Raw genomic sequence first — 26647 nt, 5'->3', positions numbered from 1 at the left:
GGAGTCCTGCAGCCCGGAGCCATGGCGCTTCGGCTCCTGCGTTCGTAATACCGCATCGCGATAGTTCACATTACGCCCGCTGCACCACTCGCCTCGGTCGAGTAATAAAGGAAGCGAGGATTGTAAACATGGAGCTATTTGAAAATTAAGCAAAATTTTCAATGAATACAATGAAAAATTATACCGGTATAGATAATAATAGGAGACAAATAATTTTAAATCATAAAATAAATGAACTGATTATGAATTTCAAGTAATATAGGACGAAATAGAAGTTTAGTGAAGATGTAGAAGGAAATTTAACACATTTCAGTAAATGTGTTTCACAGGTAATGGGGCGCTGTTGGGGACAATAGGAGACCATTATAAAGCATTATAAAGGCCGCACAGATGAAAGAGGCTTAAATGAAGTTTTTCAACATGAATTTGGAGCATCAGTGAGAATGTAATGATGATATAAAACTTACTTTTATTATACGTTTTAATTTTTCTATAAAATTGTTACAAGTATAGGTAGTAAGTACACACAAACGAATTTTCGAAGTTGGCTTAGTCTCCATTGGCACTCCTCATGAGTTTTTGGGCTCCAGCCTCGTCAGCAGCATATCTGTGTCTTCTCTTCTCGACATACTTCCTAACAATGGGTGTGAAGAGAGCAGGATTCATCTTTTCGAGATCTGGAGCTTCTGTCATCCAACTCACAAGCAACCCAACTATGATCATTATGATCGTTCCCGTCAAGGTGTAGTAGAGAAACGAGATGCGGTACAGAATGAACACATCATCTTCATTCTGAGCTCTGTTGCAACAAAAATGGAACGACATCTTTAATTTAATTACGCTTTGGATTAGGTATGTTGATTTTACTATCACAAACATATAACTTTTTACTAATGTACAGAGTGACTTAATTAAAGCGTGACAACTGCACGCAAGATAAATTTCTACATATTTTAAAGCGTCCGACTGCGCGCGGAAGTCAGATTTGGGTATAGGTCAACTACGTGCGGCGATTATTCCTGCATTTTCCTTCCCATTTTTGGAGACTTAGGACTTTATGAATGCTAGCCTATTTACCATTTATAGGTATGGTTAAAATGGAGTGTCATATGCATGCCGAAATTAGAATAGGGCATTTGTCAAGAAGGTAAAACATGCAATTAAATTATGTGGGTTTATTGTAATAATAAGATACACTATTTAGGAAATGCAATCGTGAACTAATTCCTTGCCTATATTTTAAAATTAATTCCTCTATGTACTGCCCACGCTCTTCGCAAGCAGATTTAGATTTGTAAGAACCTGTATCATCCATTTTCATGTAAGTCCTTGTTTGCGTTTGAATGATAGCGTCAAGAAATTTGTATAATAATTATGTGGATGTGCACACACAAGAAGTACATCGTTGTATACACAGCACGCCATTATATACACTCGGAACAATCGACAGTCGGTAACAATGCTACCATCTCTATAGCCACAACAATTAACCTATTCGCGCGCATTCGGTACCCACCCGAAGGAAGTCCATAAAAAATAAAAAAATATATTGACTTCCGAAGGTGTACATGCCCTCATAGACTAATCATATTCACAAACGGTTACAATCCTAGCAATCAATATTCCATGCCCTTTTTACCGAGTATTTATATGCCTTTATGTACCTTCATAATAAATTAATGGTATCACGTCGGGTGACCTCGCAGGATATTGAATAGGGCCTCCCCTACCAATCCAAATGGTTTCGGAGGCCATGCTCCGTGCTCCGTCGTGCTATTCTCCCACAGACAGCAAAATATACGTCCTCCGACAACTTAGACAAACTCTTTGCACGGACGGCAAGTATATGAGTAGGCATGCATATTACTATGGTCGTTTAGACGGGCAGGTAATAGATATGGTCCAATGAGTCTTATATTCTAGAGCGAAACAGTTGATCGCCTTCATCTAGCTTCGCAGATCCCGAATTCCATATCTCAAAATATTCAATAGACAATTCTGTTCTTTTCTGTTTAAACACCCGGTCATTCATTCGTTCGTTTGTTCATAGTATTCTGCGCAAGGGCAGATCTTTCACTTCAAACCCAGAATTCTCCAGTCTTTTCTATTTTCTGCCTTCCTTTTAGTCTCCGAATATGATTAATATATATTAATGTCGTCTGTCATCTGATATCTTCTTCTGCCCTGAACTCTTCTCCAGTTCACCATTCCTTCCAGTGCATCCTTCAGAATGCAGTTTCTTCTCAACCAGTGACCCAGCCAATTCCTTTTCTTCTTCCTGATCAGTTGCAGCACCATTTTTCTTCATCCACTCTTTCCAACACAGATCCGATATTGTAGGCTATTATATTATATTATATTATATTATATTATATTATATTATATTATATTATATTATATTATATTATATTATATTACCCTTTTTTGTTCTAATTCTCACAGCGCTCCGAAAGAAAAACAAGGAAGCGTCTGACATAGTCTAGACTTAACAAGAGGAACTTTGCTCCTACAACTGCATTCGGACATGGTCTCGACTCCCGTTTATGCTGATTAACTAGGTTTCCCTGACTGTAAGACGAAATGCGAAATGCAAATACAATTTCGCTATTATCTCTTAAATCTTTGTTACACAATATCAGAGTCATTGAAGCATTTTAAATAACCGATTCAGAAAAACGAAAAGTTTCGCTTAAATTGCTACACTTTCCTTTGGGACAGATCAAGAAAGCAGCTTATAATTTAAATCGATTTTGGCTTTTAATGGGATTTCGAAGGGATTAATATGTATAGAACTCTACAATGCACAATAATCTATATTCCTGTATTGGATTACAGTGCATCATTAGTTTTAAAATACAAAATAACGTAATAAAAAGTAATTAATTCGCGTAGGCCTAAGGTTAGTGTTGTGGAGCTCTACTTACTTAGATATAAGAGTTGATGTTACGTTGTGCAATTTCGTTGCGTTTTGTAAACTGAGGTATTCAGCTGGACAGCCATCCACTCTAGTAGGCAGCTTAGGAAGCTTCATCCTTCCTTCAGATGTTTCCATTTGCGCTCCGAGAGCAATCCAGCCGATGGCTAACATGCTCACTATACTTCCTACTAGAGCACCCTACCGGGAAAGCGTGAAAAACGGATTATTCCAAGGCACCAATGTAAGTAGAAATGTTTAATTTGGCAATAATATTTCGGAAGGATTTAATCAAAGTTGACTGCTATTCTCTTTAATAAACATCACAGATTTTAATTGTTTCGGGACTAGAGTACTGCAAAAATGAAGATATGATGAAGGATCGGTGAAACGGAGAAAAATTCTCTGTAGCACCGGGATTCGAACCCGGGTTTTCAGCTCTACGTGCTGACGCTCTATCCACTAAGTCACACCGGATTCCAATTCCGATACTGGATTGAATCCTCTCAGTTTAAGCTCCACCTCTTAGTTTCCCTTTAGTGGCCAACCCTCATGCACTGTGTCACAGATATGTGACAGTGGCACAATGTCCAACACACTAATGCGCAGAGGTGCACTCATTACGAGTGACTAAGTGGCCGGGATCCGGGATCACTAAGTGATTATATACGCATATCATATTATTGTGATGTACAAAGGTACATATGATATTTTCGTGCAGGAATTTTGCGTTATCGTATGATGAAGAATCGGTGGAGCCGAGAAAAATTTTCTCCGGCACCGGGATTCGAACCCGGGATTTCAGCTCTACGTGCTGACGCACTATCCACTAAGACACACTGGATTCCAATTTCGATGCCGGTTTGAATCCTCTCAGTTTAAGCTCCACCTGTTAATTTCCCATTAGTGTGTTGGTATTCATAATAATTTGGTCGTATAAAATATTGTTTCGGAATGTTCACAAGCTTACCTTAGAATTTCCTCTAGGAAAAAACATCCCGAAAGTGAAGAGTCCAACCATAGCGCCATTCGTAATACCACCAATGGAAAACGCAAGCTGTGAACATTAATAGTAACTTTAAGCATTACCAAGAATTCATTTTACATCCGGTTATAATTATAACCATTTTTACAGAGGCCTGATTGCAGTGTTAAAGACAGGATGTGATACATTTTGCATTAAAAAACATCATTGTTGTATTATCTGTCTTTCACGTATTTGTGATTTTAGTCCTGTGTCGAAGTCAGCGATGTCTGCCAAGTTCTAATAGCGTTTTATCAAATTTTCAGTTTATAGACAGTTCTACTTATGTAGGCTATAAGTCGCCTCACTTACAAGGGAATCATCTCAACTGAGTCGCGGCTATTTTAATGAATAAAAATTATATAAGCTAAATCTTTGTATGGTAAACAACGTGATAATAGTCACTTATGTCGCTTTTTTGTTATTAGACGATACATAAAATCGTGAAATTCGAACGCATAGACTTATTCCACTCTTGAGCGGACTGAAAATACAGAATCCACGACCACTGTTGTATGTTGGTTGTGTCCATGGTCAGATAGTCCGTACTGTGTATGTATTATCTTGTGTTATGTTCTTATAGAATAGAAATATTGGAGACCTGCGAAACTCCTGTGCTGTTATATGGGTGTCAGACATGGTCTCTTATTGTCAAACTTCGTAACAGTCCCCAAATATGCCAAAGAAAGATGTTGAGAAGGATACTAGGCTTATCACAGAGGGACAGAGTTCTAAACGAAGTGCTGCAAAAGATGTCGGCAATTAAAGATCCAGCACTGCAAGCCACCAACACCAAATGGAAGTGGGGAGACCATGTTGCACGACTTAGAGACGGAAGATGGACGCAGACAGTCACTCTATGGGATCCCCGCATTGGCAAGAGATCACGCGGAAGACCAAGAAGAAGATGGGCCGACCTCTTCTGTGAACGTGTAGGAAGCCATTGGTCAAGCAGAGCAAGACATAGGGAAGACTGGAAAAACCTAAGAAGACAAGTGAATAGCGACTAAAACCAGTGCGACAGAAACAAGCGAACAATATCCAACAGTGCAGAATGTGAACCAAGTGAACAATTCCAAGGTTATAAACACCTCTTACGCGGAGTAGCTCACCGCTAATAATTTCGTTTCATGTTCTTATGTTTCTTTCGTAAGGAACGGACTATTTTTGTGTTTACATTTTGTATTAAATAGGAGGCTTATATTATGACATGCATTAATCCCAATAGTGTTGTGAACATTTTGAAACTGGAAGTTGATAAGGTGTATGGTGAAATAGTTGGAGAAGGAGCAGAAAAAATAAAATATTTGTGTATGAACTTTTACAACTTCAGTATGGCAAATATAAAAAAAAACAGGACATTTAGGCCTATTCTAACGTACGACATTTTAGACGTCAATAGTGATTCGAATAGTGGCGAAACTTTATTTGAAGGAAGTGTAGATTCAGAATCTGATCCAGGACCTTCCACTAGTGAATACGAACCTTCAAGATATAAAAAACGGAGTGATCCGCACACAAAAAATGCAAATGTTCTTGACAGGTACAAAAGATTACAGAACTTTATGACAGCCTGAAAGCCCTCGGAAACAAAAAGAATATGATTATACCTACCGCAAAAAAATTAAGCGCACGTAAAATATGTAAAAAAAAAAGACTGTAGGATATTTCAAAAAAACTTCCCAAATCAAGCATACGGGATACTACAAAAAGTAAATGCTAGCCTACAGGCGTTCGAAAGTATCCCGCCAACATAACCCAACTGTCCACGATTTTAATTTAAAAAACTAGGCTATATTATCAGCAAAAAAATTCGGATGCTTGCATGTGGAAAGTTTCTGCGACGTTTTGGGAAACAAGAGAGAATAAGCTCCAGAAAAATAACAAAATTCGTTTCTAGAAAAGATGTACAGGATGAGTCTAAACTAACTGAAACAGCAAAACATTTTGTGACAGATATAAACAAAATTATGTCATAAACCCCATACAATTCTGACTGTGCATTCAACACCGATTAGACTCGATTTGAATACGAGATGTTATTATGTGGTAGGATTTTATCACAGACAGGTGAAAAACACACCCATGTAGATAATGCAATCATTATTTTCTAACAGACAGGTCCATATTTCATCAGCTGGCACCTCAGGAATTAATATTCTCTAACGTTTCGGAACTACATACAGGTTTCATCATCAGGACAATTAAGTACAACCTGAAGGGTCACCTACTCTATTGGGCTTCCTGAGTTCGGATACTCCAAACAACTGGACTCAGAGAAAATTTGAAAGATTCTGGGAAATTGATTTTCTACTAATGAAAAGCAGAGATTGGAGTGGGCTGAATTTGTTAGAACGAGACTTCATGGTGTTGTTGTTGTTGATGTTGTTTGGTCAACTGTCGGAAGACAGATCTGAACCTCACAAGTGATTACAAGAAGTCACACTTATGTGAGAAACTAGACCAGGAGATAATGGGGTAGGAAGGTCAGTGCCTTTCCCTCTCCATTGCATACATGCCCGACTAGCTACAGTAGCGATCAGAAGTATTTTTTACAAAGCATATGTCACAATTACTTCAAGATAAGTATTGAATAGAAAGAAATGCAAGTGGATAACTGAAAATATGTGTTTCTAATCCATTTAGTACTAAAATACATTTACTTTAAACAGAGTTATCTTGCCTAAAATAATTTAAAATTCTTCTGGATCAAAAGTAATTTGTAAGTCCAAGTGTATAATAATAAAACAAAAATATTCTGGACTCTGAGAAAAAGTCAGTATTACGTTACATACCCTCGCGCTTTGATCACAGCAGCATATCTGTTTGGCATTGAATCCTAAAGATTTTGCAATCGCTCGAGTGGAAGTTGTGACCATTCTTCCAATAAGGCAGCAAAGAACTGATCCTTATTTGAGTAACTTCTACGACGAACACGTCGATTCAAATCATCCCAAAGATGTTCAATAGGATTATGATCCGGACTCTGGCTTGACCAATCCAAAAGTTTGTTTTTTTATCTGCAAATAATTTTTAAATATCTGGAAGTGTGTTTGGATCATTGTCCTGCTGAAATATCCAATTACGTGGCATATTCGTTCTCCCATGTGGAACTATATTCTTTTCCAAAATGTCACTATACATGAAACGGTCCATATTGCCTTCTATTTGGACTAGAGGACCAACTCTACTGCTAGAAAAAAATCCCCACACCATCGTGCTTAGTAGTCGGTACCTGGTATTTTTGGTTGTCTCTTTGGTATTTTGGTCAATGTAGGCCTACATACTGCACACCACCAGAAGAAAATAAATTAAATTTACTCTCATCACTCCATAACACCTTATACCATTCTGTAATGTTCCATGTTTGGTACAATTTTGCAAACTCTAACCTGGCCTTTATATTTTTTTTTATTTATAAGTGGGTTTCGTGATGGTCGTCTACCATTTAAATCACCAGTTATTAGGCGACGTTTCGCGGTAGAGACATGTAGGTTCAGTCCATGGTGCTCTAGATCATCTCTAATTTGTCGAGCCGATTATCGTGGATCAGCAACCGGCTGCTTACATATCATTCGTCTTCCCTCACTGTTGTTTTTCGAGGACGACCAGACGTTGGCTTATTGTCTACTGACCCTTCTTGTTTTTGCCGTCGACTCCACATACTTATGAGTTGTGATGTACCAAATCTTTAGCAATGCTAGACTGCGATTTTCCCTTCTTTAAAGCATTTGAAACAACTTGTCTCACGTCCACAGGGTAGTTCTTTTGTTTTGGCATGATTGCAGTGGTCTGTACTAATAAACAAGCAATATTTAATGTATACCATGCCACCAAATCAAACCACAAAATACTTATGAGTTAATTGAATTACATTTATATTGTTATTTCATGAACTAGCCTGTTTCCTAATACGTAACCGCGGCAACGTGACGCTATTCATAGAATGACACAGTTGGGTGCTTTGCGTTGTTGTAACTACATGTAAACAGTACAGACAACATAAAACCTTAACTACAAAATATTTTTGAGCGCTACTGTACATATTACACTAGTCAGACTTGAAATGCATACAAAAATTGTTCTTCCTCTGACACATATCGTCAAGTGAGATGTACTGCCTGATAATAGATGTACATATCAGCCAGAACCTCAGTCAGAGGAAGAGACTTCATGAACCAATCTTAAAGCTTTAACTTACCTGAAGTACATTTCCCAGTTTATCTACAACGAAGGCGATTAGAACACAAAGAGCGCCGAATGCCACCACAATGGTCTTGATAATTTTGTTTGCAGTCTTGTCAGTGACGTCTTTTCTCAAACAAGGACGGACAAAATCCTCGTACACAGTGGCTCCCAGGGAGTTAAGACTGCTGGACATGGTGCTATGGAATTACAAGTCCATTAGCTTAATAATAAATATGAATCAAATTAGTTTCACTATATTTAAACAGAAGATAATACTGTAGCCTATATAATTTATAGTATTGGCGCAGATTACTTTATTGCCATTATAAACATTTTTATTCTACTTTCTTTTTCTTTCTTTCATAGAAATTTCATACTCTTCAGCGGTTTGTCTCTAATGATCTTTCCTATCGATATAAAGGAGCACACTCAGCCAGTTGCTTGTTGTACTTCCTTAACAAAGAATGTACTTGACTTCCAACGCTCAGACCCGCACAAATACATACTTATAATATAAATCATTTATTACAAAATCGAGTAATATGAATCATTTACATGGAAAACTGCGTGTCTTACCACGAGAGACATTTGAATGATCACCTATTCAAGATCTAAGAGAAGAACTTTGATAACATGCAGTATGGGGTAGAGGTTAGTAATATTGTGATACGAGCAATATTGTGATATTTCTTTTTGAAAATGTATTACAATTTTATTGAGCGAGAGAAGGACCGGTTTTGTGCAGAAACTTGTCCATAAATATTTCCTTAATACGTTGACGCAAAAACCGATCTTCCTATCGCTTAGTAAAATTGTAATACATTCTCATAAAGAACTATCACAATATTACTCGTATCACAATTTTACCAAATTTTACCCTATAATAGAACCAAAAACACATATTTCAATGTTGTGACTATATTGCTACATTTCCAATCAACACTCACACAAAACTTCTGCAGAACGAAATCAGAATATCGCATATGTTACATGGTTGCAATTACTTTCAACACCAACACATTACGTACTTATATAATACGTTATTGAAATTCATGAGTACAATCTGGCCCATAATAGGTGTTTTTTCGCTATTATTTTGAAACAGAGAAGAAAATTAATTAATATGAACTGGTGTTAATGCTCCCAGCATTATTTAGAGTTACATAATTTCGGCAAGGAACGCACACATGACCCTAGAATTAAAAGAGTTTTACACCTAGCCTTACATTGAACTCTCTTAAATGTAGTACCTACCCCTCAGTCTCGAGTGTTGCATGAAACTAAAAAGAAGGACAAAATGAATGGATACATTTATATGCTTTATTCTGAGCATAATATGTAATTATATTGATATTATAATAATGATTTGTTACCAGGGTGACAATTCACACTTTGTTTTAAGAGTTTATTTGTGTAGTTCTGATTGTTTACATTAGTCGACACTTAGAAGTAGTTCGTTTAGGAATTTATAGTTGCATGAAAAGTAGATTGGAATTCTTGAATATTTGCTAGACAACATTTTTCCGAGACAACAAAATTAAGTAAAACATAGACCACACAATTTGTAACCTCGTAAGAATTTTGCTAATAATATAAATTAGTCCATTGAAGAATGGAGTGGAAAGCGACAATCACTTTGAAGTCGATGAAAAAGCCAATGGCGAATATGTACCAGAGGCGCGGGATACAAGCATTTAGCCCAAGGTAGATCTACAACTGTTAATAACTATTTAGGTTTAGAGTAATCTTTGATAGAAACTGCAACCACAGCAATTGGTTCTCGTATATCAGTGAGCCAGTTTCGGTTTTCTGTAGCAATGTCACTCGTGCTGAGCAAAATAGCTTGGTATCTCTTGCTATCCACTCTGTGAAACACGCAACTTCTGAAAACGGAATTTGTTGATTATGTAACATATGGTTTTAGAAAATACTGTTTTTATTTATAAAGAATGTTTCAACCATACTCAGCATTAATTTTCAGGCATGGGTACAGGATTAAGAAAATGTTGAATAAGCATGTGAAAGGTATTTCTAAATCTATAATAAATGTTCCTTAATTGAATAACGTAAAAAAGAAAGGAAAGATGAATCTGAACTTGATATCAGAAAGTAGGCCTAGAGTAGTAGGACATTATTCAGATACTCGTATCGCTTCACTTATTAGCTCCAAGACCGTTCCAAGAACTCGTAATTTTGGTTCATTTCCTCATAGTAGTAGTTATTGAGTCATTCTGATTATTGTATATTTGTTTGGATCCGAGTATTGTAATTGCGAATCCAGACGAGCTCAATGAAAATTTTAGGTAGGAATGCCACAAGGTTTTAAGCTCTTCTACGACTTCAGAATATAAAGCCATTATCATATATAGGTTTACTGCATGCACAACATACATTTTTTCATGAAAAATCACTTAAAGACTAAATTATATTTCCAGTCCCACCATTACAACATTTTATACTTCAATCATCAGTGTATCGTCATTAGTAAACAGTTATGGAAAGAATCTTAACGTTGTAACTAGAGTTATATTTACCCTAATTTCGATAACACTATATAAATCTGTGTCTGAGAAACAAACTCAATAAACTAATAAGCCATTATAGGTAATTTTTTATCTCGTGAAACCAAATGAAAGCGTGCGCCTAGTTTACAGTAAAAACCTTGTGGTGGGAGTATGAGAGCTAGCTAGCTTCCAAGTCAAGCGCAGGAAGGGAGAGTAGTTCCTCTATCCACTTTCTGCTCCTCTCACTCGCAGGTAGGTTTCACGAGATAACGAATGACCTATACTTCACACAGTCTGCTATTCTCAAGCCAAGAACAAGTGAAGGGTAAGGGGTAATACAATAATTGTAACTCTAATTTTATATAGTATCTGAAAAGGTGAATGAATGGAATGAAAAGCATACACTAATAATGATACAAATAATTCCGCATAATACTAAAAAGTTGGCAGAAAAATGTTGAGTTATTTCCATGAGATCCCATACTATTAAATGGAGTGCTCAATATTTCTACCTGAATATTTCCATTTCTGTTCAACATGAGTTACCATAATATTCCCCCATACCTACCCTTCAGTTATGAAGTGCCAATGGCTAAGTGCTCAACATTATAACTCAAATTCCAAACTTATTACAATAGCGTAACGGTTGGTATTATTGTGATACGAGTAATATTGTGATAGTTCTTTTTGGGAATTTATTACAATTTTACTGAACGAGAGAAGGACCGGTTTTTGCAGCAACTTGTCCACGAACATTCCCTTAATACGTTGACGCAAAAAAAACCTATCTTCCTCTCGCTCAGTAAAATTGTAATAAATTCTAAAAAGGAACTATCACAATATTATTCATATAATAATATTACCAATCTTTACTCCATAATGTTTATTTTAAAGCCTGAAATGTTGAAAAAACGGAGTAATTACTACATCACGAGGACATTAAGTTTAATTTACCTTAGTGACGCGCTAAATATGCCAGCTATGAAGAATCCAGGTAGACCAGGTGCCGAAGTTGTTACTTCCATCACATAGCGGATTACAAGCTGATCAGGTTTCTCGATTAACTGAAAGTTTTGTGAAGAATTGAGTTATAATTCTCTATATTTGACCTCGACTCACATTTCGTCTTCCACACATTTATCTGAAATTTATAAATTTTCCAACATGCGAATAAGAAGAGAAATTATTTTGACACTTGAAAAGTTCATTTCAAGACCTTCGCCGAAATAAAATATTGAAACAAATAGAAGTTTTCATACTATCTCTCTCTACACAGATATTTGTTCTATACTATCTGACGATTTTCATCGTAATCAGTATTTGCTGCTCAATATATTAATAATTTAAAAAAAAAAAAATAAATTTTACTACAAATTTCAGGGGATCTTATTGACAAATGATTATTTTCTAAAATTATTTATAGTTGATACTGCGATGTGTCAAATTCTGTAGACAATATGTTCCTGAAGAAATTCGGGGTTAATAAATTAAGTATAATTGACTAGAGCTATTGAATTATGAATGATAATGATTTTATGTGATAAACTTTATTTAACCTCCAAAGAAAGGTTCAATGTTCCTTTACTCAGAAACAATTCCAATTTGATTCAAATTTTGCACAAATGCGTATTACACTCTAATACACCAAGTATCGAACACTCATATTGATACATTTTAAAACTCATTCATACTGCACGTTTAATTATTCTGGAAACGAATTTCTTTTCGATTCGAAATGTTGAACATTAAAAAATAATGTTTTCATTTAATAATAATGAAGATAAGAGATTCTCTGTTTCTCAGAAAAAACTGAATTTTTCGAAAAGGTTAAAAGCTATCATCAGAAGATATAGGAATGAATGATGATGATAATAATAATAATAATAATAATAATAATAATAATAATAATAATAATAATAATAATAATAATACAGCTTGATTCAGGGATTTTGGCCCCTGCAAAAAGTAAGTAGACAGACTAAGAGCGAGTTACTCATCACTACTGGAAGGCTGGGTCACACAGGTCAGGCCGCGCAGTCATAAATAACACCTAACACTTTCTCCTTATCATGTCGCGGTACACTCCGTCTTAAAACACAATATTCTTCCACACGTCCCGTTGCTAACCACTACGTCTGTTGACTAAACAATGTCATAATGGCTTATATTTTGACATGAGTGTCCCTCAACTTCGAGCATAGATATTATTTTCATTCTTCCTCTTTCCTCTTCCCCTCCCATGCACATTTGTCATTAAATTTCTTTCTTATGACGCAACACATAGCTCGCTCACTAGACAAAAAATCATGGACAGGGGCCTTTAACGCTGAATCCCGCTGTACAAATGGCTTGTAATGAACCCGGAAGTTCATTTCTGCTCTCACACATTATTGTTATTACTATTATTATTATTATCATTATTATTATTATTATTATTATTATTATTATTATTATTATTATTATTATTTCATAGTATAAAATTATCCACCAATTCTGATATACCAGTTATGAACGGAATTGGGGTAGTGTATAAGGAAAGCGAAAATATATATATATAACGATTGAAATTTAATGTTGCGATACTTCAGAAATTAAGTCAACAAATTTTATAACTTAATTTACCCAAATTTTTATGAATTAAATTATTTCAAGTACAAATTGTTACTTACTTTAGCTCTGATTGGGTCGCAGTCGACGTAATGTGCATAAACCAGAAGGCCAAGATAACAAGTGACAGTCACCAACATCATGGTTCCAATGGATGATAATACTATCGATCTATGTAACAAGATGTAATAGTATTAACACAATTTTAAATAGTATTATTCTTATTAACGTAACAATAGATGTGTGTATAATACACATAGCCTATATATATATATATATATATATATATATATATATATGTAATTCACCGCCTGCTTCAACATTTCATGCATCCGATGGCTTCTCATACTGCCTGCTCATTCAATGTTCAAACATGTAACATGAATAGGAAAAAAATTGTCGCTAGATGGCAGTTCCTAACGGCTAGTGAAGTCGCTTGTGGATATACATCCTATGCTTTATGTTTGTAGTATATGATTAAAATAGACTATGCCGGTACAATTTCGCATTGTTTGTAATTAGGCGTTAGTAGCGATCCTAGTGGTTAGCAACTATCTATGGATGCATATTTACTACGTATTGAGCTTCGTGGCCGTATATACTAGACTGTGCTAGTATGTATCTCTTTGCTCCAATAGTAGTCCTATTACTTCAAGCACTTTCAGCCGGTAGTTTTGGAGGTAGTAGGGAATGGTGAGGTTGTAGATATTCATTCTTTCTTTCTTTATCCACTTCTGCCGGCTGTTCCTCATTCATTTCGAAATGCACAGTTGGTTCAAGTATGATGATGATAATGATAATGATAATGATAATAATAATAATAATAATAATAATAATAATAATAACAATAATAATAATAATAGTAAGATAAATTTCAAACCTTAGAGAAAATGAAGCAGTGTGTATTTTCAATTCTCATAATATAATATTGCATATGTAATTAAGGAACTGTTAAAATTATAAAGAACTAGCCTACCTATAACTCTATTACCATGAATTTATACTGACACAGTAAATCGTAAGATACACTTCACAGATCCAAAGTATTGTCCATTGCTATTCCTTTAATAATTGTATATATTTTTAAAACAGTGTCTGTTGTTTAACATTATATCGGACTTACATTTTTGCCTTTGAATATGTGGGTAGTGATACATATCTCTGCACCATGGCCTGGTTCAGAGTAATTATTCCGATCATGTGGAATGTCCCTCCAATAATGACAATCCAGAATGACATCCTTCGAAAAGGGGATGGATCCAATCTACGAAAAGAAACACTATTATGTTTTGGGCCTAGACTTAGACATGTTATCTCCTCCACAAGTTCGTGTGGCAGTAGTTATATTGCTAACAGATCTGTGGAATTTCTTACCCATAACTAACATAATATCACTGTCTTCTGTGAGAGAATTAACAAAACCACAGTACTGTATATTGGTCTGAAGTGACAACACTATTTCCTAAACATAATTATCTCTTCCCAAAGTTCAATTTATTAAAGTACTGTACCTGAATTTTGATAAGGAATAATTATGTTCAGGAAATAGTGTTTTCACTTCAGACCAATATACTGTAGTTTTATTAATTCGGCCACAGAAGACGGTGATATTACGTTAGTCATATAGAGAATGAATTTCATGACCGTAAAAAATGCTGTTTGAAAGGAACATCATGTATAACCCGTCTGAAGAATCATTGCAGACGGCAGGTAGAGTAAGCTTGGGCATAAACATGCAATCGATAATGCATTACGTCACCCTGTTCTGACGTACTATGCACAGTGCTGTAGTAAAGAAATGCCTGAGTTCAGTTCGTTCAGTCTGCTAGTCGGTATCGGAAGTGTGTGTGTACACAAGAGCAAATGGAAACTCCGCCGAGACACTCGTCACGCGAAGTCTTACACTCGCAAAGCAGAAAGATTATATACAATGTGCTAAAATTTTATAAAGAAGAGAGAAAGAAAGGTCTTATTATTCCAATAACGAATGCTGTGAAAAGAACAGCAACGGCGGTGGGGAAGAGTGAAAGAACAAAACATACTATAGCTAAGGAGGTGAGGAAGCAAGGCGCATTGGAGGACAATTTTCAACTCCTGGTAAAAGTCGCCCTCAACCAAAGAAAATTGTACTTGATGATTTTGAAAAATGTGTCATCCGCAGAACTTTTTTTTGGAGTTTTATGACAAGAGAAAAGAAATTTCCACCCTACTCAAGCTTCTGAATGCTGTTAAGAAAAAGATATAGTTTAATGACGGAAAAGATGCATTCTGTAGGCTGTCAGTTTTGAAACAAATGACCGCACAATCAATAAGCGAAATCAGCAAAGAAGGCTGGATAAAATGCTGCCATTCTGTTAAACATATCGATGACGAATATTAGCGTCGTGACGCGTTAATGGAAGAGGAAGTTGAAAGGATAGTAATAAACATAGGCGTTGTGAGTAGTGATGAAGAATGTGATGAAGATGAGATGGATTATGATAGGCCAGGTAGCAGCATAGATACAGCAGACGAAGGCAGTTCAACTGATAGTGCAGATGAAATTGAGACCTCTGCCTCGTGCATACAGCTACTTCTAGAATAAAGTACGTGTATACTGTATATCGTACATGACAGAAAAAGTAAATTCAACTAAGGTATTGGTAATTGTATTTGATTATGTTCATAACAGATGTTGATGTTTTTATTGTCAGATTGTACCAACATTTCTCCAGCTGACTCCCCACGCATCGAGACTGAGCGGATCGCATTCTTGACACACGAGCGCCTTCATCTGAAAACTGCAATTTTTCGTCAGACGGGTTATAAGTAGCAAAATTTGATTTGTTATATTCAATTATTTCAACATTATAATTTATTGATTGTTTGATAAAATGTGTATGTGATAACGGTTTTTTTTTTAAATGCTCCGCTATAAATGTTGTAAGTAAAACCTTGTGCATCTCTCCTGTTTATCGTACGGCTCTTCCTCCCTCCACACGTTACCTGCACTTTGTTTACGTTTTCACTGTGCTTAAACGAGACGCTGTACTGTACTATTGTTTCATGGCTCGTAGGACACGTTTATGATAATGATTTTGCCAGTGGTAGTGACAGCGATGTGGTTATGATAATCGTAATGCTAATAGTGGTGTAGGCTTTGGTAGAATGCTAGGAAAATAATGCCACGATGATTTTATGACGATGATGATGCCAATAATGGTGTAGGTGGTGGTGGTGGTGGTGGTGGTGGTGACGACGACGACGACGATGATGATGATGATGATGATGATGATAGTGGTAGTGATGACGATAGCTTTGATGAGAATAAAGGGAAGAAGAAGATTAGTAAGAAAATGACAACAATTGCACCTACTCGAAGAATTGTATTCTGCCCCCTTCCCAGTTGGTCTGCCACACTGCGCCCGGTCCACCTAGTTGCCTCACTCCCAGTATGATGACGGCCACGCAGGCAAAAAACATGAGCAGCCCCTGCAGCAGGTCTGTCCACACCACAGCTTTGATTCCGCCCTGCAAGTAACAAACAGGCAGTAACTATCTAACCTTTTTTATGTGTGTTGTGTAGTCTGATGCGGCTTGCAAGATAGTTTAAATATACGTGTACTCACCAGCATTGTGTAGATGATACACAGAATTGATAGAATGGGGGTGATCACATGCACGTTAATTCCAGTGACTGGAACACAAATTATGATGAATCGTTACTTTCACAGGGTTCTCACTTTAAGCAAAGAATATTAACTATATACATTATGTTCATACACAGTGTCTATATGTGTTAGATACCTCTGATGTTTTTATACTAACTACTGACTTTTAAGTTCATATTCCTCTCTGCAATCACCTAGGATTTATTTCGTGATACGTAATAGTATAGATACCGAAAACTAAGACGTCAATAATTTAATCAAATTTTATATGTAACTGTTTCCTTTCAGTAATCAATATTTTTGCCACGGTTGGAAGGAAGAAATTGTAAATTGACAAATCCGTTTCATAGACATCCTACTATGACGTCATTAAATATATCATAACTCATAATGGACCCCAATTACGTTATCGATAGTAAAGAGACTATCAATTATAAAGATTTTGTCCTACTTTACCTAATAAATACTGATGCACTACTGATAGGCCTACTAAATTTTTCTTTAAACTTTGAATTATTTTAATAATAAGTTAAATAATTACTGCCGGTTCTTATGGAGAGAAGATGGGTTTAATGTTGTGAAAAACCAGTGAATTTTCAAATTGTTTTTTTATATTTAAAATACACTTTGATATATATGAAAAATACGTTACATAACATTTAGTGCGCAGTTATGCCCTTGTCAGGGGTTACGAGTACATTTTTAAAGTCATGGTGTACAGGTATTTCAAGGGGTAACGATGGTTAAATATATAGAAAAAGAAAGCAAAAACCCAAAAAGAAAAAAAAAAGAATAACAAAAAGAAATCTTTAAAATAACCTTAGATGTATGAAAAATGTATTACATAAAATTTAATTCGCATTTATATAACATTGTGGCCTGCTGTAATGCCACATTTAAAGATCTGGTGCAAAGTGTTTCTTAAATGACACTAAGCATGACTGAAATTTTCCGTAACTTTAATTGTTTGCTTTATTCTCATGCAAAAAGATATAGTATCTTCGAAATTATTATGGTTCATTACAAATATGGAACCCACATTCTTTACGCTATACAGTATATAAAGTTTTCTATGGAATAGGAATTTGTTATTTTGTTGCAGTTGAAAAATATGTCTCAACATCTGTAGAAAAGTACCTCTAAAATTCATTCTTAAAATGTAATTGTTTATCTTAACATTTTTAATTTGCATTTTGTTTTCTTTTTTGTGAAAAATAATTTAGAAATTTCTTATTCATATATTGAGCAAGTTTCAGTGCTCTGTGCCGCACGTAAACATAAATTTTCGTCATATTTAAATGGATGGACTCTTAAATTGAAATTCCATGCTAAATTAACAAGCGATTTTCTCACAGACTTTTTAGATTATTCGTTAAGTTCCAAGTGTAATGGCTCTTAAATTTTAATGGTAACAAAAATTTGATGCATATTTTATATATGCCTACTATGGTTAACAAAACAAAATAGCATTTTTTATGGATTAAATAATTTCGAAATTATAAAAATAATATATTTAGTGGGTATTAAAAATTTAAAATAAAACATTTTAAGTTATGGAACCCACTGCAGACACTTCAGTGAGAAAGAAACATTGGCCCATGTCCTCGAGTATTGTCCACGTGGTGAACTCCTGCGCAATACAAGACACCATTGCATAAGAGGTAAAATTTCAGCCGCTCTGTTCGGTAAGAATTACGAAGTTTTTGAAGACGTGCATTCATTGCCTTGCTACTGACGAGAGCATGCGGAGAACCGATATAAATTGCCATTGACAAGATGAGTAGAAGAGACTTCATCATAAATCCGACAGCGAGATTTGAAATAGGTGTGGACCAGCCGGAAGCTTTTCACTTAAAAAAACATAATATATGAACCAACGGAACCATACTTCCTACAGAAATATGACATTGAAAACTACCCCGTCATTAGATTGATGATGATTGGAAACCGTGGCACCATTCCAAAACAGTTTTTTTAATTCATTAAAAATTTTGCCTTTCCAAGCAAAATTGTTTAGATGTAGCCCTTCTTACTTTGAAAGATTCTATTGAAATATTAAACAACTATTTCTTTAGTATGAAATTAATACCATATTATATATTCTTGTTGTAATTTTTGTCATAATATCATGTATTAGCAAATTGAACCTTTGTTACTGTATCAACTATTGTATCAAGATATTTAAATTTGTATAGTGTTCTTTGTCAATTAGGCAGTCTGCTGTGGCAGAAAGAATGTTCAAATCAAAATACATCTTTTTAAATACTCTGCACTTATAGATGCGAATTAAAAATTCTGGATGATTAGTTCTTACTCATTGAATTAGATGCAGGTGAATGTACATTGTATCTTTGTGTGTTTTTGATATTTAGCAATGGCAAAAGAAACTCCTGCATTCAGTGCCTTCTTAATGATTATGATGATTAGGATATTATTATTATTATTATTATTATTATTATTATTATTATTATTATTATTATTATTATTATTGTCGGAACAGACACACAACAAAGGACACACAATTTCCTTCCACCACCTCGAAATTAACCTCTAACTGCTTCATTCGAAGCTCAGTAGGATTTATTAGGGTTAAAGACAGTTTGTGATCTTCAGTCTCAATGAAAATTTAATTAACGAAATGTGTCAAAGGCAAATACCTTCAAATATAAAATAAGAATATTCGTATTCAAATTAACATTCTTATATCATGTTCACAATTTCCGTTTATAATTTTGTAACTAAAACAAGTTTTTAAATGGTTAGACTCCATTTCAATATATGGCTCTTCTCTATCTCTTAAAAACATATTATTTTACAAGTTCACCAACAGCCGAAGACTGTTTTTTTCTTCCCGTTCCCCACTCTCCTTCACTGTCTCTGTGTAACATAAGAGCAGCGCTCAGCGCAAGGACGTGCTCTGTTTCTTTCCGATAGTCGGTTGTTTTTATTAGTGGCGCTCGCATGCTTGAGTAAGATGTTGGTGTATAAATTAATTTTGTTGTGTTCTTCGGAATTTACAACCTATAATTGTGATATACACCAATAAGTTACAGCATAATTAGTATTATTTTCTAATATTAAGATTTCGTATACGTGTGTGATGGTTGTGATATAGACCAACGAAGCTTCAATTTCAGTGAAGTTACAGTAGCTATTGCCTGTACAAGATGGTATGGTAATCTTCCATGTTTATTGCTAACGGTGTTTGTGTGTGATGCGAAGCTCGTCGTAATATGTCCAGTTTTGTTAAGAGAGTATTCAGCAGTATTTATTTCAAAAGTGATTCAATTGTTTGGTATCAGTTACATTAATTTCGTAGAAGTGACTTCCGTTTGCAACAGATGTGATTAGACCTATATTATTTTATACGAATGTTGAATTTAGTGATGATAAAAACAGTTTTCTTCTGAGAACTTATTTTCTTGAAGATACTTGTGAAATGACTGTAGGCCCTATTATTGCACATCAGCTCTTCTCGCTTCATCATGATGACTAACTTACTACATTGGCGAATTAAGGTAAAGTAATATTCATTTCCTAATAGTAAAACAGAACTAGTAGCCAACTAGGGGTTGTAAACACATCAGCCAGGAATAGGGACAACTGCATAAAGTTGACTCTAGTGCAGCGTGTGCCGACGACGCTGGACACAGTCACCGACGCGGGATTGCCAGATTGTGATGAGTACTAGTCGCCGAATTGTGAGTTGCATGTAGGCCAAAGTCGCCTTTGTAATGTGAGGAGTTGTTATATTCTGAAATATATAGCTACACAGTTTTTAGGAATGAGACGTATCGTCTTTAATTTTTTGGATTTGGAATTGGATGCTGTGCAGTTGGTGACAATCCTATAAAACTGTCGCGTTTTCTATGGTACATGACACATTTTTTTTTTCCGAAAAAAAAAATGAAAAAAAAAAATTGTCTAATATTCAGAAGGTATATATATTTCCTCCTATAACCATTAGATATAAGTATAGAGACATGCCTTGAGGCTTTATGAAACGATCCATTCTTTCATTAAGGTGCATTTTTGCACATAATTCATGTGAATTGCAACCTTGACCACAATTTTATATTATAATTTTATTATTGTTTATTGCTTATATATTTTGATGCCAACTATAACCCTAATATACCTCAGGGTGAAATAGGGTTTATTAAATTGGATAATAAAAAAATATTCAGAAGGAGGGTAGTTTGGAATGTTAACAATCATAGAACGTCAGTTGACATCAAAACATTATTAGAATATAGCCTACCTAACAGTTACCCTCATTGAGGTTCTGGCTGATAAATAAACTTACATCTATTATCAGGCCGTACCGGTATATCTCACTTGGTATGTTTCGGAGGAAAACAAATTATTTGTATGCAAATGGATTCTGATTAGTGTAATATGTAGCTAATCGACGATGTATACAATGGAGGGGGAAAGGAATTGGCCATCCTACCCCATTATCTACTGGCCTAGTTTCTCATAAGTGGTGACTTCTTGGTATCACTTGTGAGGTTCAGACAGTTGACTAAACAATAACCTAAAAATTGGAAAGAATTGATCGGTGTAGGTAATAAAAAAGTGACAATTTGACATATGAATCAAAAAGATAGAACATTCGGTCATTTCCAAAACTCTTTACACTGAAGTGACGACACTTGGATATCACGAGGTATGTGACAAGGTTAGCGGGTTAATTGAGTGGATAACTAAGTGACGTCACTTCCATGTAACGGATCTTGGAAATTAGCCTACCGAACATTTTAATATAAACGCGAAATGTACAGTTACCCTGAAAAAGAATGAGACGATTCTTGGTCGTCGGAAGTTAAAGTTCTACTCGATATCGACGTAACGATACGTACCACGACAAATGGTACAAGAATTGTTACAAGGACCACAAGGACAAGGACCAGAATAAGGATCACGAAGAAGACAGCCATTTAAGGCCAGGATTTCACAACATAGCTCGAGTCACAAAATATCATTGCTTCACTGTACCGAATGGCAAATGCCTGCTAAGGGATCTACATTCTGGACTGCTGCTGTTACTGTCTTGTCTCGTTAGCTCATATAGTAGCGTGTCTGTTCCACTTTATAACCGAAACGTCTCGTGTTCGATCCCGGGTAAAACTTTTTTTTTATTGAGGTGTAATTAATTTGTTCAGAGTTCCTCGACTGTCTAATTTGTCGAAAAATATGGAATAATTTATGCCCAATTTCTGGGTCTTACAAGTGGGCTGAACCTCGTCAAAAAAAATAAATCTTTCTTGGAAGTTAAAAGTATTCTTCCTCAAACAAAAATCATAAGAAACAAAAAGAGACCTGTTAACTTAAAATCTTGTCCACATGCCATCAGGTTCTATTACAGTTCTAAGTCGATCCGGCATGGATGTCACGAGTTTGTGGAATAAGTTCTGATCCCCGGCGAGATCTTCCAAGGTGTCAACAACTTGATCCCACAATTCGTCTCGATTTCGAGGGCGTCGGTGGGCATAGGTGGCTATCCTTCTCTTTTTCAATTCCGCCCATAAATTTTCGATGACATTCAAATCAGGTAACTTCGGAGGCCAATTAATGATTTCGATCTCGGGTCTCCTTTGAAACCATCTTTGAATGCTTGCACCATAGTGCACGGGATGGTTATCCTACTCGAACAGCAATGTTCCTTCGGGAAAACGTTCTCGGGCGGAGAGAAGGAATATATTTTCCAGAATGTGTTCGTAAGTTCCCGCATTAAACCGGCCATAGATGCGTTCTATAACGCCAGGTCCATCGTAAGACATCCACCCCCAACACGATATGCTAAAGCGCCCCGATCTTTCACGTCGGTGCACATAGCGCTGATCATGTCGGAGACCATTCTCACGATAGACACGGACAGAACCTTCGTAATCACTCGAGATGGTTGTTTCGTCGGAGAAAATTACATTTCTCCAATCGAAATCCACTCGATTGGTAGCGGAGGCAAGACGGTCGACAGCTTGTGCGTCCCCCAATATTTCCATTTGCGCAACCCTCCGGCTCCTAACACCGCGGTTCCTCAACCTGCTGATCACAGTCTGTGAAGAGCCGGGAAAGTTAGATGCTGCTCTTATTTCGTTAGCAGTCAGAAAAGGGTCCTGTCGAACTGTCTCGAATAAGACAGCATCCTCTTCCAATGAAGAAATCCGCGGACGCCCAGGAATAGGGCGATTTTCGACCTCCCCTGAATTTTGGTAACGATGAATCCACCTCGCGGTTGTACTTCCAGAAACACCGACCAAACGGCCAGCAGATCTAGCCCCATATCCAGCCTCAACTAGAGCTATAACTCGCTGTCTCATGTCACGTCGGTTCGCCATTACGATGAGAAATGAGCGATGACGATACTTTAGTGCAGACAATGACTATTTAACGTGATATAGAGTTATTGAAATAACGGGCATCTTGCATAGTAAGAGTTAATAAGTCAACCCTAAATTAAATATCTAAATAACAGGATATAACAGGAAGTCCAATTGTTGCGAAACTAATCAAATTAAATCTAATTACATTAAGTAAACAAACCCCAAGTTATGACACCACATTGCTACAGTAAATTGTAGGTTATTAACATAAGCATTGAATAGGTCCGTGGTTGTGCGTTGGACGACAAAACCATCATCGAAAGTTCGAATCTTGCGGAGGAATGTAACTTCTTACTTTTTATAATGTAAATCAGACGTCTAACTACAATCATTCATATTTCTTACATTATTTATTAATATTTATAGCCAACATTGAATTTGTAAAGAAAAGGCTTTAGAAAATCTCATATGGAATTTGTGATCTGTAGTGACATAGACATAGATTATCTCTCGGAACTTTTCCGTAAAAGTAAATTAAATTCACTCCTTGAAACTGGAAAACTTCGTCGCAGAGTCATTTTCCCACAGCATACAAGCTGAAGTAGCACAGCCATTGATAAATGTTTTGTACACAGAATTAGACTGAATTCCTATTCCACAGAACCTATAATCAATGGCTTGTCTGAACATGATAAACAAATCCTAAGTGTTTCCAATGTCACTGAACAATTTCAAAATATTAATTTAAAAACTAAGAAAGGATCGTTAATGCTGTAACTAGTGATTATTTACATTTATGTCTACAAAATGAATCTTGGAAAAACATATATGATATTGGTACTACTGATATTAAGAGTAAATGTATTGAATTATTCACTTAATTTCATAATCATTTCAGTGGGTGTTCTCCACTCAATGTTGTGAAAAAATTCAAAAGTAAAAACATATAGATAACGCAGGGACTTCAAAATCTCATGTATTAAAAAGAAGAATCTATATGTAATGAGTTGCAATGTAATGATCCTCATGTTCTTACATACCGCAAGAAGTACAGTGTAATTTTTAAAAATTTATGAAAGAGGGAAATACAATATATTTGAATAGAAAAGTACAAAATTCAGATAATGCAATTAAACCTATTCGGAATATTATTAAATTTAAACTTGTAGATATCCTAAGAAAGAAAATATTTTTTTCATTAAAACCAATTATTATAAAGTAGAGATCCAAAATCTATTGCAAATTCTTTTAACGTATTATAGTATATAGTACAGACATATTATTGACAACTTAAACATTCAAGATTTTGCAAAAGATACTGCAATTGGTTACTTAACAGATGCATTTAATAATTAGTATTAATATATGTAATTAGTCAATAACTGCAACAGTGCTTTTTCATTCAATCATAACATGAATAAAATTGAATGCACATTAAATTAAACACTATTGCAAACACGTAGATAAAATAGTTAAAATTAACTGAAGGGGTTGAGAATGAAATAATCCAAAGCCATACTTTTAACAAAAATTGTTTTGTGCGAGTGCATTTCTTATTTCTTACACATATGGGAAAGCTATTAATAAAATATTGTAATAATTACTCAACAAATTACATAGCCTAAGGACTCTAAACCTTTGTAAAAGTTTGTCTATTATTATATACTTATATTTTTTAATTTAATTTTAATTGTTAGTTTTTAATATATATGCATTTACATTGTATATGTGTGTGTGTATAAATGCATTCATTAGATTAACGTTTATAATATTATAACTTGTAATTTTGTATTGTTTGCGATCATTAACACTTAATCTCAGGACTTTGTAAAACCCTATTTCAACGTTACATAGCTATTTCAACGTTATTTAGACAAAAAAAATCGTTGTGTAGACTAAGAATCGAACTCGCACTCTTCTGCACAACACGCAGAAGTCTTACCTTCTGAGCTACTTAAACGACATGAAAGCTTTCCTTTCTGTGCGGAGTGTCGATCTAGTCATGAAGGTCCATTGTCGATTTAACTACACGATTTATGTATACATTTATCTTTTATTTACGTAATATTATCATATTTTTTGCAGTTTTTGAAGTGAATTTCGGAACGATGCTAGTAACAAACCAAATAGCCTGAATTTAAGTAACTCAATATTCGTTATCTTGTGTATCAGTGCTCTGGTCTCCGATCATGCGCAGTGTCTTACATCTGAGACTTAGGAATATTCAATCGTCTCATCCTTTTCCAGGGAAACTGTACCTACATTTTTCACTTCACTTAGTATATGCAAGGCGTACAAAAAGTCTAAACTAACCTAAGCTGACCTATCAGAGATTTTTATATGCAAAGCATACCAAAAGCCTGAAGTAACCGAACCTATCAGAGATTCATAGGCTATATGCAAATCATGCGAAAAGCAAAAACTAACGTAATCTGTCGCAGATTCTCGCACCGTAGAACTTAGAAAAATGCAAGTTGGAAGTTTCAGTATCGCGTGCTATAGAAAAGTCAAACAGTCTTGTCCTTAATCACACCCGTGCAATAATTGAAGATTTGAACTTCGTATGCTTTCTAAACATGAACTTTTTTACGTTTTTCAACTTGTACAGGGACATCATTTTATTTTTACTTCAATTTTTATTCTACCTAAGATTTTTAATGTACTTCACTCCCACCCCTTCTACTAATGAAGTTCCAACTGTCCACACAGAATCAAGGTCGCATATAGTAAACAGCACTGAGTTAGTGAGTATAGTACGTTCCAGAAATATGTTCGCGTTTTCCAGTGACGAAAGAGCTTTTAATATAGAATCATAATTTCGCACAGGTACTGTCCGTTTGCCTATGTCGCATCCCGATTTCCCCCACCTGCTTCTGCTTGCTCCTCTGTAAAAGCTGGGCTGTCTTAGCTCTTTTCTGAAAACATTAATTTCTGTTAGGAATTGGACGTTTACATAATATTGTACAACTATTTAAAATAACTTAAATAAAAGGGCCTCGTTAAGTAATTAACTGTCACTTGATTTCCCCCCTTTCTACGATCCTACGGCATAACCACTTGGACGGACAGTAGATAGCATGTCTGAGTAATTTTATCTGTGCGGGTCGGGCAGAAGTGAAGATTGAATTTACAGTACGTAAGGTACTCTTTTATAGAGTAGGTATAGAATTATTTCAACATGAGTTACTAGTACGAAGGACGAAACTGGCAATTGGAATTAGATGCAATAGTCTATAGTGCGATAATATGCACATTAGAACTGAAGCCTGTATCGAAATGAACGGCCACCATTTTCAAAAATGTGTTTAAATATCCATATTATGATTATTTTTCAATTTAACTTCATTCTCTATATTGTACGCAAATGTGCTGTAGACAGTATAATATGCATTGCATAATGAATACGTTCACATGGGTAACTCAGTTCGTGAATA

The 26647-nt window shown here is 35.4% G+C and overlaps 1 protein-coding gene across 1 annotated transcript in view; it reads right to left on the bottom strand.

Moving 5' to 3' along the window:
- Nucleotides 1-451: 451 nt before the first annotated feature.
- Nucleotides 452-26647, bottom strand: part of LOC138712085 (sodium-coupled monocarboxylate transporter 1-like) — a 55973-nt gene continuing 29777 nt past the window's right edge. The window contains exons 5-13 of the mRNA XM_069843479.1: nucleotides 16846-16913; nucleotides 16593-16747; nucleotides 14361-14501; nucleotides 13300-13408; nucleotides 11585-11694; nucleotides 8140-8323; nucleotides 3885-3971; nucleotides 2925-3115; nucleotides 452-799 (exon numbers count right to left, since the gene is read on the bottom strand). Coding sequence (XP_069699580.1) covers nucleotides 550-799; nucleotides 2925-3115; nucleotides 3885-3971; nucleotides 8140-8323; nucleotides 11585-11694; nucleotides 13300-13408; nucleotides 14361-14501; nucleotides 16593-16747; nucleotides 16846-16913 — 1295 coding nt within the window. The 3' untranslated portion in view covers nucleotides 452-549. The remainder of the gene's footprint in view (nucleotides 800-2924; nucleotides 3116-3884; nucleotides 3972-8139; nucleotides 8324-11584; nucleotides 11695-13299; nucleotides 13409-14360; nucleotides 14502-16592; nucleotides 16748-16845; nucleotides 16914-26647) is intronic.

This window comes from Periplaneta americana, chromosome 13, assembly GCF_040183065.1.
Source record: "Periplaneta americana isolate PAMFEO1 chromosome 13, P.americana_PAMFEO1_priV1, whole genome shotgun sequence".
Lineage (NCBI taxonomy): Eukaryota > Metazoa > Arthropoda > Insecta > Blattodea > Blattidae > Periplaneta > Periplaneta americana.
The sequence above is the reverse complement of the archived record's forward strand: the minus strand, read 5'-3'. Positions and strand labels throughout refer to the sequence as shown.